Source organism: Anser brachyrhynchus (genome assembly GCF_964034855.1).
Source record: "Anser brachyrhynchus genome assembly, chromosome: 7".
NCBI classification, from domain to species: domain Eukaryota; kingdom Metazoa; phylum Chordata; class Aves; order Anseriformes; family Anatidae; genus Anser; species Anser brachyrhynchus.
Window position 1 is genome coordinate 19,934,387 of NC_137701.1, and position 15,366 is coordinate 19,949,752.

Sequence of the window (15,366 nt, forward strand, 5' to 3'; positions counted from 1 at the left end):
TTGCAAATCAGTGACACAAAAAGATTTAGGCTGTATTAGTAGGATATAACAAATCATTTTATCTCAGAGAAGTGACCTGTGAACAAATGGTGATGCCTTATGTTTCATTTGCTTTTAGATGCAATAATCAGAAGAAACGGGTTAAAGAAAAATATAAAAATATGCGATATGCTGAATGTGAACCTACACTACAAATGAAAGCTGCAAATTATCTTTACTTCCCAGCATCATTTATTCCTATTTCAGCAGTTGCAGATTTTAACACATAAACCTCTTAAAACTGCAACAAAAGGCACCCATTGGCAATATCTTAGGATATAAACCAGAGGAGCTAAGCATCAGGACAAAAACCTTGAAATATCGATCATCTAAATATGTTTTTGCACCTCCAGCTATATGGTACCATGTTATATAGCTCTGATTCTATAGTTCCTGCACTACTTCAATATTTTCTTTAAGTAAATTTATCTACATTAGCAAATAGCACTGCTGTACTGTGCAGTTTTGTTTTTTTTAAGTGAGTCTTTCACTTAAGGTAAGAGCAAAAGGTGTGTGGGCAAACCCAAAGTCACTGAGGGCAATTGGTATGACTGAAAGGATCTATTTTTTTCTTTTTAATAGACATTTTTGAATTAGCTGTATTTTCTCCCTTTGTTGCTTAGTTTACGGAAACCTGGGAAGTCTTGAGATTTTTAGCTCCATTTCTTCCACTGTCTCTTCACTGTGGCTGAACTCTGATCTGGACTCCACCAAATTTCAATGGAAGGAGAACAGTGCAATTACTGATTTATAACTGTATGTCACCAAAACAGCCTCACTATCACCAACACACTCCCCACACGCTACCTCTGAATAAATTGCAGGCAATTAACTCTGCACAGGACCTTATGACTAGATCCACCTTAGTTGCTGCTTTAGTCCAGAGTATCTGTATTTCATGACGCCTAACCTTTGCTCTCATGAAGTCCCATTGGTACCCAGGTTTCTGTTGCAACAGGTGTGGAGAAACCTCAGTCTCATCAACACTAGCTGATGAGTACCTGTGCTTCCAGGTAGGCTGCTGAACACAATGCAACTTCACCTGTCTCACCAGATGAGGTTGGTGGCACTTGCTCAATGAGCCTTGCACAAAGGGCAGCTACAAGACAGCTTCCCTTCCTTTGCATTTTTGGTATTCCATGTCTCAGAAACATGCTAAACACGGTATTGCAGAACTCAGTATGACTACAGGGAAAAGTAATAGTAAGGTGCCCCGTGCTACTGTGGTGAGACCACTCAAGCATCTTTCCTACTCTAACTGCTTGTATTTTCTGAGGGATAAGGTTGACATGGTTTAGATGGCTAGCAAACAACAGGAAAATAGTGCTCAGAAACTGAGACACAAAAAGATTTTAGGTGTTTTTAACTACAGGGAAGAGGTTGAGTTGTTTGTCATAGACATGTCTAAGAATCCTTTTTACAAAATCCACATATCTCCTTGCATACTGTATAGCAGGCCATGGCATATGGGAAACAAGGGTACTCCAGCAAGGCTGACAGCTTTCCATGGCAGGGAACCCTAAGAACTTGCAAGAATCAAGTCTCTTTATAGATCCCAGAATGTTAAAAGTATAATGTGATATGTATACAGGGAAAACCAGACGCTAAATTTCAGGCAGCCTTAGTTAGCAAGTTAGCTAAGCATGGTATCAGACAAACTGTCCATCTCATCAGCAGAATTTTTCCTCAGAACTGGGGAAAAAAAAAATCACATGCTAGACATTGCATTTTAGACCTTTTGGAAAAAAGATGTGAGAAAGAAAACAGCACCTGATAGCTTGCAATATTTTCAACTACTTTGTTTCAGCTATAATGCAAAATTTAGCCCATTAAAATTTACCTTGTACTTATTAAGACTAAGAAATAGACTTACTCTGCTTGCAAGGAGAAAGGCTGTCTACCATCCGTGCCTGTAAGGTAAGCAAGGAAAAAAAGAGCATTACTCCTTGCTATGGAAAATCTGCATGTCTTGATAAAAAGTAAGTTATGATCACATTAGGAACATTCAATTTTTTTAATTTTTTTATTTTATTTTTTTAACAGCCTTCAGATATGTGGATGAAGGGTGTTTTGGTCTAACAGCTGCAGAAAAGGTGACTTGTTTATAGTGATACCAGAAGGCTTTGACAGAACGCTGCATCTGTATGCTGTATTGGACATACAGCTACCATAGATACTGGTATTTACTTATTTACTGGAGCTACTTTCAAGAGGTCTGTAGCACAGTTGCTATTCTCTAGCCCCAGCAACTCTTTGAAAACTAGAAGTTGTTCTCCTAGAGAAAATTGGGATTATGTCAGAGCAGGTCAGTTGCTCACAACAAAACTCTGTGCTTGGTTTCCAATACCAAAAATGTAACATCGAAACTTTATCATAAGAATTAAATGAAAACAGAAATAAAGGGGGAAGAAAAAGCCTTTAGAGTGTTAACTCTCCATGGCAGGAGGAAGCCAGCATGGGCATTGAGCTCAGCACACTCATCCCCTTCTCCCTGCTGAAAGGGACACAAAAAGAACTCTGGCTAAGCATTTATTTTTCTGCTAATGTGAAAGTTTTCTTTTAAAGAGGAAGCAGATTGAACAGAGCACGAGAAAAGAATTTGACTCTGGCTTATTTCCAAAGGGCTTTTTTTTCCCTGATGATTCACTGTTATCACTTGTATTCGCATTATAACCAGGCTCAAAAAGAAATACCCAAAACCCAAACCAACCCCACCCCCTACACCTAACAACAAAAAACCCACACCACAAAAGCACTAAGAAATAGGATCTTTCCTACTGCTAAATTCTGCTAATAAGCTATATAAAAAGAGAATCGTGCAAGAGTGCTTAAGTTCATTCACATTTGAGTAGTAACATAACCAGGCTTCTAGATCTGGAACTTCAGAGCACATCTAAAGATAGTGGATCTTCACGTTACCAAACCAAATGGTTGACGCTGATTGGACTTGTTTTACCTCAGCTATACAATGTAATAGAAAATGTCTACATAACTCTGAATTCTAAAATTGTTAATTTCCAATATAGTCTTACAGTTGTTTTGTTTTCAAACAGGTGCTTGCTTGGATATTCAGGAAGGATATATGAATTTTGATATTGGTAGGAGCCTTCTCATCCCCAGCCCTCGTGGCAGTCAGTTGTGCGTGCCCAGTTTATATAACAATTCGCAAACATACCACTTTCATGTGGGCATTCAAATTAAAAGGAAGTAAAACAAGGCCAACAGAAGTGGTGCTGGTAGGATTGCTTTGTTACTGTGTATGCGATTACAACAGTATGAGGATGCTTACCATAGGCTTCTGTTACTTAAACCTCTTCACACAGCCTAGGACACAATTTCGCTCTCCCTGCCTGCAATGATATTAACATACAGATAAGGATATAAAGCTAACTTGAGCCCAAACACAAAGCTATAATTTTAGCAACATTTTGTTTCCATTTTCAGGAGCAGGTAAGTTGTACCTGCAGACATACTCCAGGGGAAAGATTGTATGAGTAGGGCTCAACACAGCAGGATCTACAGTTCAACTGATTTAAGCTTTTCTACTTTAAGCAATCAGCACTGAGAAATACTGCTGAAGTACTACTAATAAAAGGCAGACTGACTCAATACCTTTCCACTCCATCCTGACCATACCACGTCTTCTGGTTGTGCAGGTTTTTGTTTGTTTGTTTGTTTGTTTTTAAATGCAACAGAACTGTTTGTCACCCTTGCAACTAGAGCAGGTTCAATTCCAGTCAGAAGGAAGCCTGTACTGGTGGTAGCAAGCAGATCTTTAACATGCCTGTAGTTCTGTCCTCTAGGCATTTTCATACAAATTCAGCATCCACAGCTTCTTAAAAATACCAGTCACCATAGGGTTCCTGTCCTGCCCTCCCCCTTCTACTTTCAAGACCCTTACCACTAGCACTGACCATTACACCTTTGCGTTCACAGCTTGCACCCACCTTTCACTCCCCTTCACCCAAAGGGTGAGTGGCTGTTTTTCTTTCTTTGAGGCACCCACCTAGGGGTCCCGGGCTTATTTGGTAGAAGGGTGAGAACTAAGCACGATGTGATGATGCCCTCACATAACACTTGGAGCTGACGCACTCATGTATTTCTCTGACACTGCACGGCACTACATGGTGCTGGAGTTCAGGACCCCACAGACTAGTCAGCCTACACTTGACAGAGGAAGCCATATCCTTCTACTCACTTTGTTCTAGCTGCATGGCCAAGAATATTAGAGAACAGCAGGTGGTGTTTCCAAAACCTCTATACTAGCTTATGCCATTAGCCATGCAAGAGCTGCACTCGCAGAACGCCGTTAAGAGAACAGGCTGGTTTATGCCAGCAGAGGTCAGTGGGTGACTCTCTTGCCAAATGCATCAGATGTGGAGAACTACGCCTTCACATTGCCTCTTACAGGTGAGGTTTCAAAGCTAGCTGTACTCCCTTAACCTACAGCACATAGCTCTTCTCCAACTAGATGCAATTGCTTTGCCCTTTTTGATCCCTTTAACCTACCTGAGCAAATGCTGCTATGTATGCTTTGTAGTATCACATCCTTCCTTTTCTTTATATAAAAGATTTTTTAAACACACAAATAAAAGGTATCTTAGCCCATGAAGCCGGGAAGGCAGAGGGAGTTGTTTCCAAAGCTGATGTGTATTTTTTAGATTTGCATTGCACCTCCCTGCATTAATGTAGCTGTTGTTAAGCAGCAGAGCATGCTGCTCTGGAATGTGCAGCGCATGTTATTTAGCAGTAATAAGTAAAGTAATATAGTATAGTATATATAGTATAGTAAAGTATAGTAATATAGTATAGTAATATAATAAGTGAAGTAATTCTTTAATGCTATTTTTGTAGCTTACACACAAGGAAAAATACATTTTGCTTCACAGGTTAAGAGACAAAAATCCTTATTTCAAGGGAATACACTTGAGGAGACCTAACACTTCAACATATGGTTAAATTAAAAAGAAAGTGAGACGGGGAAGAACCAAAAATATATATTAATATATATTACTTTAAGAGAATCTTCTGATATTAAGGAGAAAATTGTCCAGTTCCATCTCTAGATACTGTATCAATGTGAAAAAATAGTTGACTCATAAGCAGGCTTTAGGTTATATTTACATATTTAACATTAAAAAGGAGTTATTGGTCACCCTTCTAGTACTATCACTTCGCAGTGTTTCATAGGCACAAATGCCCTTTCCATCCACCCCTAAGAACGCACAAGGAACAAAGGTCCAAGAAATTTAAGAGTGCAATTTGCCTACTAATCCTTTCTAGCAATTATAAATGATTATAACAGGTTTTAGAAAAAAGTTGGAAGTTTTATCAGACCTAGATGCAAGATCGCCTGCCCTAGAGCTGAAAGTAGTGAGGGAATCAACTCATGCAGCCTTTTTCAATAATAAATTAAGTCATTCTACCTCACGCATGAGCTTCATTCTTCTGTTCTTCCTTTTCCAGTGATTTTGCTTCCATGCATCTTTGTTTTCAAAACTACCCAATAGTTAGACTTTTCTCCACATGAAGTATCTTAAATTGCCACCGACTTGCTGCAGATATAAAGCATGAGTCCTTTGTCAGGTTAACATCAACAATACTTAAGCAGCTGTGGTGCAGAGGCTTGGGGGGAAGAGTTGGATTGAGACACCTCAGCATCATGTAAACCTTAAAACTAACACACTACATAAATACAAATTTTCTCTCATGTCACCAGTGGCGATGAAAGGTAAACATCTGTACAAAGCTTTTGGTGATAGTAATGAAATGAGGATTTTACCATTAGAGAGTATTCATGGGCAGCTCAGACACTCTGCTCGATCACTTTCCTGTTTCCACCATCTCAGTACAATTTTCGTGGAATCTTCTGCCATAGTCTCATTTAACTGCTCTCTTAGACGAAGCTACAGTGACTCCAGCAAGAAGTATGAGAAACGGTCTTGTGCACTACCAGCCTGCAAACAAGGTCCCTGGTTAATTCTCTGCTTTAACACACAGCTCTAAACTTAATGGGGGGGAGCAGCAGGCATCTGACTTCTACTTGTGTCAAACTATATCGTCCTCTCCATCTCATGATTAATGTAGATATCTAGCTTGAAGAAAAAACGCTGAAGGTTCTGAACATCTGCATCTTGCCTGAACTCAGTAACTGTATTTCCATCACCCCAAGTTAGTCATTAACTATCAGACAATTCAATTCAAACAGCACGACTACCAAAGCTAGCCCAGTTCAGGTACACAGGACTTGGGAGAGAAAGATGTAGTCACGCTGCTCCTCCATGTATGAAGAGAGTAACCGCCTCCTGTACTTCTCAATTGTACATGCAATAGTTTATCTGAAAAGTGGTAAAAACTAAGTGCAGCTGTAATGGGCTTTTTAAGAACAATTAAGAGGCAAGAAATTCTAACCCAGAAATTTTTTATTTTCAAAATAAAAACTTTCATACAGCTTTGCAGATGAAAAAAATCTTAATACAGCAGTCTCCAGGATACAAAGCAAGGGTTTGCTTTTAGCACAGTCCTTTCAAGCTCTAGCAATCAGAAAGGAAGCCCAGCAATTAGAAAAATCACTCTTTATCTGTCAGAACATGTACTTCTAGAGTTCCTTCTTCATGAAATGTACCTAGAGGGCAGATCACACTCCACCTTAGATTGCACACCTATTCACGCTACAAAAACAGAGGACAGGAGATTTTCAATAGCACAGATGATTTATGAAACAGATCTTCAAGTCTGAGACATAAGTATCTTGTGTCCAAATTCTTCTCTCTTCCCCCTCCCACACACACTGATCTAGTTCCCAGAAAGGTATAAATCATGGGTCATTATATACACACACAGTACAAACACTGTGCAAGCAGAGGGGTCAAAAGCCATGTTTAGTTCTAGTGCTCAATAAATCCAAGCTGATTCTCCCTACTATTCAACTGTACATTACGTATAACATTGCATTCTAAACCTTATACAAAGCTTATACAGTAGTTTCCATTACCAAACTAAGCGCAATTATACACTGTGGTTCTCCAGATACTATTTTTGTGGCACCTTATGCACTCACTGCTGTAGAATAGAAGACGCTGTCCACGCAACACCAGATACTCTTCAGCTCAGTTTTTGCTGTACTTGTGCTTCATTAACATCACGCAAAATACCCTTCTGCGATCACAGGGAGCCAGATACAAATAGAAGTATGGATGGACTGTTAAGGAGACCACAGCACTAATCACATTTATAAGTGCTCACAAACTGTACGCAACCTTTACATCTCCCTTCTTATTCATTTTTAAAAGCCTTTTGATCAATTGTTCTTCTTTATCTGTTACCACAGCCAGGGTATGTCTTTTGAGAACATTATCTATTTATGTTTGTGAAGCTCTATGCAAGTGAAAGAGTCATTCACTTTAAGCTGGACTGTAGCTTAGGAAGTCCTTACTTTTTCATTTTGTTCATAGGTAAAAGAAAACTAAGGCTTCTGATTCCAATGACTGTTTGTCATTGCCCCTTTTCCTGACAGAGTTCAACAAGTTGCCACCTTTAATATGCTTGTAGTTGGTCAACAGCCAAACAAACCACTACTCCTCTACTTAGCCAAGCATCCTCCTTTGCCAGGACCTGGGCTGATTCTGCACAGAAGCAAGTCTGCAGTTGGCAGCAAGAGCAGGGAAAAGAGAATCCAAAAAAACAACAGTAATTTAAGTGGTCACTGTGATGCATACCAGCACTTTCAGATTACTGTCATCACTAGACAACTCTAGTGCAGTGCTACGGAAGCTTTCAGCAGTGGCCTCCTCTCATCTGAGAAAACACAGAACAAAAGTGCCTACCCCCAGTTGCTTCTGCTACAATTAAGTCACTTGCTAAAGAATCTCCTTCAAAATGGCCAATGTGCACTTTAAGTACTCTATAAAACCAAATGTTAATGCTTGGAGACTGCTCGACCGCAACCTTTAGGGCTTCCTTTTTGAACTTAAGAATGAGTTGCTGTTTTAGAGAATTGTTAGCTTCCATTTGATCATTTATGTTCAGTAAGAGTCTATTGCAGCAGAAGTTGGCCAGGAGTTAAGCACACACCTTTCCCTGCTTGGTTCTGTGGGGAACAATGCCCTGAAATGTTCAGAACATCTCTATCTTTTTGTGATCAACTTCAAAGCATAAATAAACCTGCAGCACAGATTACTGCATGAATAGAACTCCAATGGCTTAAAGTCCCATCTTCTTTCAGAAAAAAAAATGTTGTTGGCATGAAAGCAAAAACTGATGCTATCTGGCTTTCTGTTTTGCAAAAGTTGTTTAAAAAGAAAACAATGGCCTATGGGCAAAGCCCCTCATTAAACAGTTTCTCCAAGTGTGATTTGCACTGAGATACACTATTTTTGCCCCAAAGGGGAGGGAACAAAGGCACTGGCTTTGTAATCTCATTTGATTAAGTGATTCACTGTAGGCAATAATATGGCATTGGTGAAAGAGTACGTAATTTAAAGGCAATCAGAGCTTCAGTCTTCCATTCCAAGTTCTTGTTTCAGACTGAAAGACAAGTAGAAACTTGTGTTAGTTTATAGCAAACCACTGCTTGGAAAGCCTCTAGACACATTAGTGGAGGTCATGACAATAAACACAGGTCATGTTAAAAGCAAAAAGACAGAGTGAATATACCACTTGTTTTGGTTAAGAACAAACATGTCAGAAAAGTGTTGTTGGAAAAATCCTCGATTCCAAAGACAATGTGGACTAGTCTTGTGACATCTACCTGACAAACAGATGTGAACGGAAAGTTCTCCCCCAGCTTTCAGCTACTTATCCCACTTAGAGTAGAGCCACGCCACTGACACAATAGCATGCTTACCTTTTCAAGTAGGCATGGACGTTGTCGTAGCCATGGTACTTGGCCAGATAGACCAGCACACCTGTAGCACATCGGCCATCTCTCTGTCTGCAGAAGCTACAGTTGCAGATTCCACGACACGGTGGACACCTCCAGGTCTAGACGAAAGAGAGACATCCTTTTTAACTGAGCTGGAATGCCAGACATGATTCACAACTGTGACTTAAAAGATGATACTGCTCCCACTTAGTTTTACAGTGACCATCAGTGCTGCAGAAGTCACCAGTACAGAAGAGTCCAAACTCTTCAGTCTCTAAGGTATTAAACTCTCCTTTGCCTTCTTTGCACATAACCACAGGCAGCATTCTGCTCTGCTCAACTCCTGCACCAATTCCATAGCCCACAGTAGCAATGAAATTTGTCCACAATACAATTCTCTGTACTACATTAAGCACTAATGCAAGGTAAAATAGAGAACACTATTCTGATGCTCAAATATAAGAATATTTTGTCAGCTTCTCTGCTCTCATAGTTTATTCCTGTAAATAGAACCACGTAACTAGTAACTATTTCTGTCATTCAGTTTGAATCAAATTAAGAACACATTATGTATGACAGCACTGCAAGCAACTCTTTAGCTATGAGTATAACAAATGTACTTCTCTGCTCAAGTTAAGCACAATAAGGCCAACGTTAAGAACTGTCTTACCGGATCCAGCAACGCTGTTCTGACGTCTTCCCCGTACCTATTGCGGAGGCATGGCCCACAGAACTGGCCCCGTACCCCTATGCAATCAGGGTTACGGCAATTTGTCTTGGTATCTATGGTTTTTTGGCGACACTGATGACAGGTGGATCCCTACAATATGGGGAAAGCAATTCAGGAAACAAAACTTTAAAAATAACTCCTTAGTTAGGGAAAGAGAGCATTTAATAAGCAGTCTTTGGCAGTTAGCAGTGCTTATCCTGGAACAGAAAGCCACCTCACAAGTTTGAATAGAGACTATTTTAACATCACATCTTAGGTGCCTGTTAACAAACACTTTCACAGGCTGGTATTGCCTATGTATTATGGTTGTTCCACGGTTAAAGCAAGCCAACTGGCTTGGTAAAGGCTATTCTATAAATTCAGGGAAAGACAGAAGATGACGTTTTAAGACCTCAGGCATATTTCTCCCCAAAATCACATCCCTCCTATCAGTGAGGAGGGGAGTCTGCTCTATTTGATGCTAAACCACAAGCAGGGAATAACAGGCAAACGATTTCGCAGAAGTATGCATTTCACAAAGTCGGAATATACTTACCATGGCCCTGTTATACACTTTCTCTCTTGCAGATCCACAAATGTTATTCAGCTCCTCCTCTGTTATCTCCTCAACCGGGCGCACAATGTGTGGAAGAGCCATGGCACCACGGTGACCCCTCCTGGGAGTCTGGGCATCATGCTGAATAATGAAGACACAAAATAGTCAGGATTAGATTCAGCTAACATTCTACACAAAAAAGAAGGGAATCTTCAAACCAGTGCTAAAGTTTCAAATAATCTTTCTATATAAAAATGAGAGAGAGAGAGAGAGAGAGAGAGAGAGAGAGATTTGCAAAGACATTCAATATGTACGCTGCTTTAGCATCTGAAGGGTGACAGATCAAGTGAAATGCCACTGGAGCACACTTAATTTCTGCTGGAGTACAGAGGAAGCAATTCATCCAGGATAAGGTGCTCTGAATGAATTTCTATTTTCTTGAAGGGATAGAAAACCACCTTCAATAGCAACCTGCAGCTGGAGAACTAGAACCTCAACTTACCTCCATGTATTCATCAGACATTGTCCTTCTTCTCACTAGGAAGTACCGGTCATCATCTTCCTCTTCTGGTAAAGGAGTAGGAGGACCTTCAGTCAGAGACCTGGACCTTGTGTGAGGCCGAGAACTTCGATCTGGGTTCCTCCTCAATGCACTTCTAGGTAATGAACGTCTTGGAAGTCGCTTTGGCCCCTGGTAAAATTTAAAAGCCCCTAATTAAGCAACAGCTCCTGTCACCACTATGCATTCGGCCTCCAAAAGACATGCCTGCTTTCTTTCTTTCCCAAAAAAAGAATTCTTCCCCCAACCATCAGAAAACACAAGGTAAAAAACATCCTAGGCAAATTCATCTTGAGTGTACTGCCAGCTGCGGAGAACAAGCCAAATGCAGCTTTTTGTGTCCATGCAGATAGATACACAGTAATTCCCACACACAGCAGCAGAACCCATATCCATGAGAAGTTTCCACTTTTATCATTACTCCCATCCTCACACAACTCACAGATAAATTAGCAATGAAATCCATTTCATTGCTGATTCACAACCCTATTACTTTAAGGACAAAACATTTTTTTTCCAATGCTTCAAAGTCACAGAATATTCAGACTTGAGCTTCAAGGCTTTGGCCGCCCCCCTTATCTCCAGCCTTTCTATAAATAGGCATTGATACAACATCTCATTTGGTTTTATTGGCCAGTGGAGTCACCTAGGCCTTTATAAAACTGAATGGATTAATTCATACAGTGCCAAATCGACAGAGAATTGCACAATGAGTATTGTTTACTAAAGCAGACGTGCAATCTGGACTTTGATGTCCAGGGTTTATTAAGCCTTTTAATGAAGAGTCCTTTTTTGTAATTCAAGAATTTGAGACCCAGAAACCTGAAAGCAAATACACTAAGTTAATACTTACTTGACTGGCAGTTGGCAATGACCTTCTCCCACCAAAGATACCAGAAACACTTTGCAACTCCGCCATTAGTTTTGCAAGCTAACAATAGAAGGAAAAAAGAAAAGGAAACAGAGCCTTAAAAGGGAGTTTATGTGCTACTACAGACTGTTAGATTAGGGCAATTGGCTCGAAGTACAATTACTTGCAGGAAGCATAGCCATTCAACTTTTTTACTTTTACGTCTCATTTTTATGTTCTAGAGACTGCAGGTAATTTGAAAACACTTGAACTTAATAGGCTGCAAGCCTAAACAGGAATAGGCCTTCAATATTAGGATTTTTACTAAAGGACTTAGCCTATGGATTATCATGTGCCAGCAAACATAAAGTATCAGATTTAAATAATAGGAATACAAATTCCTCTAATGGGAATTATGTGAATACATTATGAGTTAATTTGAATAACCAAAGAGGTCCCCAAGAATCAAGGCAGGGGGTGAATGAGAGAAATGGGGGGAGACACTGAGTACTTGCCATTGCTTTGTTTTCCTTGATGTTTAAAGCTCTTTTTTCTAAAAACACAGAGCCCTTTTCTTCAGAATCAGAGTCTGAATCTGGAGCAGGCATCAGCTTTTCAGGAAGACTTTCCATCTCAGCCTTCCTCCTTTCCGATCTTCGAGGTGGAAACTTCATAGCTACTTTTAGAGGAGCAGAGTGTTTCCGCGCTCCTTGAGCTACCTCACTTTCAGCACTTCCATCATTCTCCTCTGAATCTGGTTCCAGTTTCTGTTAACAAATCAGAATAGAAGCATACAAATCCAAGTGAGCTGGTCTGCAATTACATAGTTTGACCATTTTTTGTTTAGGGGCGGTAAAAGAGGAAATCTGGCTGAAATACACACTTTTGTTTTTAAGCTTTTGGTCCTATGCTCTAGTGTATTTTAATTTTTAAAAAGGCAAAAAACTGTCAAGGAGAGCCACGCTGTACTACATCAGAAAAAAAGCCTTGTTTCACTTGCAGCAATTTTAAGCTGTCACTTGCAGGCCTAGCAGTGAAAATAATTTATGTGCGAGTTTGAGAAAGAATAGCATTTTAAGGGCTCAATTTCTCAACATACAGTATTTGGTTGTAAAAAAAAAAAAATAACAACCAAAAACATTACTCAGCTCTCATCACAGGTCAAAACCGAGTCTGTAAACTGTGAAGGATATCTATCACTGATACTGTGAGATTGCTAGCAAGTGAAAACTTCCTCCTAACACTAGTCAATTAAATAATGATGAATAAAACTCCAGCAATTTCTTATCTTTGAGTTCTGATGCCTTGATAAGAACTTCTACAAGAATCAAGGGTCCGATGAAGACAAGAAATAGTTTCTTTAGTTAACAGCCCACTTTCCGATAGGCTTTTAGTTTTAGACTCGGTAAGAGAGTCATATTTTGGTCCTAGACATAAACATCCTGCTTCAGTGTGAAGGTCTTCATTGGTCTCAAATGTCAATTCTTATTTACATGGGGTTTTATTATACCACATATTTGGTCCCGGTTCTTCATTTAAGTGTAGCTATTGATTCCTTTTTCACACATATTTATTCTAGTGTTGTCTCCTACTTGTTCTCCTTACTGCTGTGCATTAACTCAAGTACACATCTCCTTTCAGTCAGATGCTAACCTAGTTTATTCCTCAGTAGGTTCTAAAGTTACAACAGAAACTTATTTTATGCCAAACATGGTAACACTTACAAACCTGATCTTGTACTGAAGTCAGGATGTCACCACCTATGACTATTTCTACAGTGCTCTCAAGCAGTACAGCATTTCCTGTTACACTGTAAGAGTGCAGGTCTGAATGCATGCCAGTGTACACAGAGATTTTTCTCAGGTTTGCTGGAGTCAGTGAGCTAGCATAACATTTTGCATTGAAGAACAAGAAGAAAATGCAACTATGGCTACTGAGACTGACGGTATATTACATTAAATGAAACTATGGTTCTTTCTGACAATAATTGAAGTTGCCATTATTTTTCGATTAAGAATGTGTAAGGATTCAAATTTAAAATTGCCAACCAAAATCAACTGTCTTACCAACGCATCTTCAATCTCATTTTCTGAAAAGCCGCAGAAGGATTCATCATCAGAGGCTTCATAAAAGATTTTTGCCAGTTCTTCTGTAATATCCGACCTAAACTTGCATTTCTATCGAGAATAAAGTATCCTTTAACTTTAGTTGTATATAAAATAATTCACACTTACAAGTGCAATACAAGCAAACAGCTTTCTCAATAAAAAAAAAAATAGTTAAGGGATTTATAAGTGGTTTCAAAACTGCAGTTGCAAATTATCAGGCATGTTAGGTTAGGTGACATTTCAAAGGCTAGAATAAATAGCTAATCTACTTCCAACAATTACCACCTAGAAGCACTAGCGAACAGTGAAATGAAATTACAGCACATAGCACAGATTTAGAACTACCATACAAAACTGTAAACAGAGCAAACAGCTTTAATCATGCACAAAACATGCGGGTCTTTACCAGCACTGCACACTCAGTTTTATTTGTTCTTGTACCGTACTTACTGTGTTTGCAAAATTATCAGAACCAAAACTGTCACAACTGTCATCAGAGGATGAGGACGTTTCCATAGGGATCAGCTTTGTATTTCGGAACGCCGTGAAGTTTCTCCTTCCCCAGCATCCTCGGCGCTGTAAAGAACAGTGACAACACCATTAATGGGGCAGCCAGCTGTAAGCTTTTAGACACGTTGTTAAACTGAAGCTTAGGAGTCTTAAACATTTAAGAATTCTTAATACGCTTGGACATGATACAAAACATCTCACACCAGCATAATCATCGTCATCATCATCACAAGAAGTATTCCCAAAGCTAGACATGGGAATAGGTTCTGCTCTCACACATTTCTGATCATTATTATGGATGAGTTTTGTTTGGTATCCAAAAATATTTTTTATGACTGCAATGAGGTAGAAACGCACACAAAAATCATATTGTTCTCCACTTGTTACGCGCATGTTGCCAGCATGGTCTAAGCACACTCATTACAGACAACGATGGAGAGATGTACAAGTACACAAGCAGCCTCTCTAGAAAGCTGCTCTAATCTATTACACCGAAGGTAAGGCACACACCAAGCACGCTATAGCTGTTAAGGAATTAGCTAAGACCCCTTAATTAAGGGCTTAACACTACTCTTGCGGACAGCTTCGTCAATTTCCACCAGCAGGACGGAACACCCCGTCTGTCGGGCTTCAGCCACTTCCCGGGGCCCCCTACACCCCGCCCGGGTACCCAAACCCCCACCAGCCGTCCCGAGGCCCAGCCCGCACGTTACCACCGCAGGAACCAGACACCCGAAGCCCCCCGAAGCCCCCCGCCCCGCTCCCGGTGCCGTCCCCCCATGCCGGGGAGCGGCGGGACGCCCCCCGCGGGACGCCCCCCACGGCCCCCCCCCCAGGCCCGTGCCCCACCCGCGGCGCCCCGGCCTCCCCCGTCCCGTCCCGTCCCGTCCCGTCCCGTCCCGTCCCGTCCCGTCGCGGCGCCCACCTGCGGGCGCGGCGGAGCCATGTTGGCGGCGGGGCGCGTGGCGGGAACTCAACGTTCGCGCCAAAGCGGCGGGGACGGGGAGGGCGGGGCCTGCCGGCGCCTTTCCCGCCTCGGCGCCCGCGTCCTGGCAGATGCAGCCCGCACCGCCGCGGCACCGCGCGCCCCGCGCCCGACCCCGCAACCCTACGGGGGGGGGAGGAACCACCGCTTTTCTAAGGTGTTCTCCCCGAGGGGTCGGTGCGGGGAT

General features: G+C 41.0%; 2 protein-coding genes across 2 annotated transcripts in view; both read right to left on the reverse strand.

The window, feature by feature from the left end:
• The window catches only part of LOC308198477 (uncharacterized protein), a 40,055-nt gene extending 33,747 nt beyond the window's left edge, over nucleotides 1-6,308 (reverse strand). The window contains exons 1-3 of the mRNA XM_080600919.1: nucleotides 5,466-6,308; nucleotides 3,329-3,389; nucleotides 1,913-1,949 (exon numbers count right to left, since the gene is read on the reverse strand). The gene's annotated coding sequence lies outside the window, so the exon portion shown is untranslated. The remainder of the gene's footprint in view (nucleotides 1-1,912; nucleotides 1,950-3,328; nucleotides 3,390-5,465) is intronic.
• A 135-nt stretch (nucleotides 6,309-6,443) lies between these two features.
• CDCA7 (cell division cycle associated 7) lies at nucleotides 6,444-15,264 on the reverse strand. Its single transcript, XM_080600908.1, has 10 exons — nucleotides 15,120-15,264; nucleotides 14,135-14,260; nucleotides 13,643-13,753; nucleotides 12,092-12,343; nucleotides 11,580-11,657; nucleotides 10,670-10,858; nucleotides 10,168-10,308; nucleotides 9,573-9,722; nucleotides 8,885-9,021; nucleotides 6,444-8,565 (listed from the first exon to the last, which is right to left on the reverse strand). Exons 1-10 carry the CDS (start codon nucleotides 15,138-15,140, stop codon nucleotides 8,535-8,537), a joined length of 1,236 nt encoding a protein of 411 aa, XP_080457034.1. The 5' UTR covers nucleotides 15,141-15,264; the 3' UTR covers nucleotides 6,444-8,534.
• Between the last annotated feature and the right edge of the window lie 102 nt (nucleotides 15,265-15,366).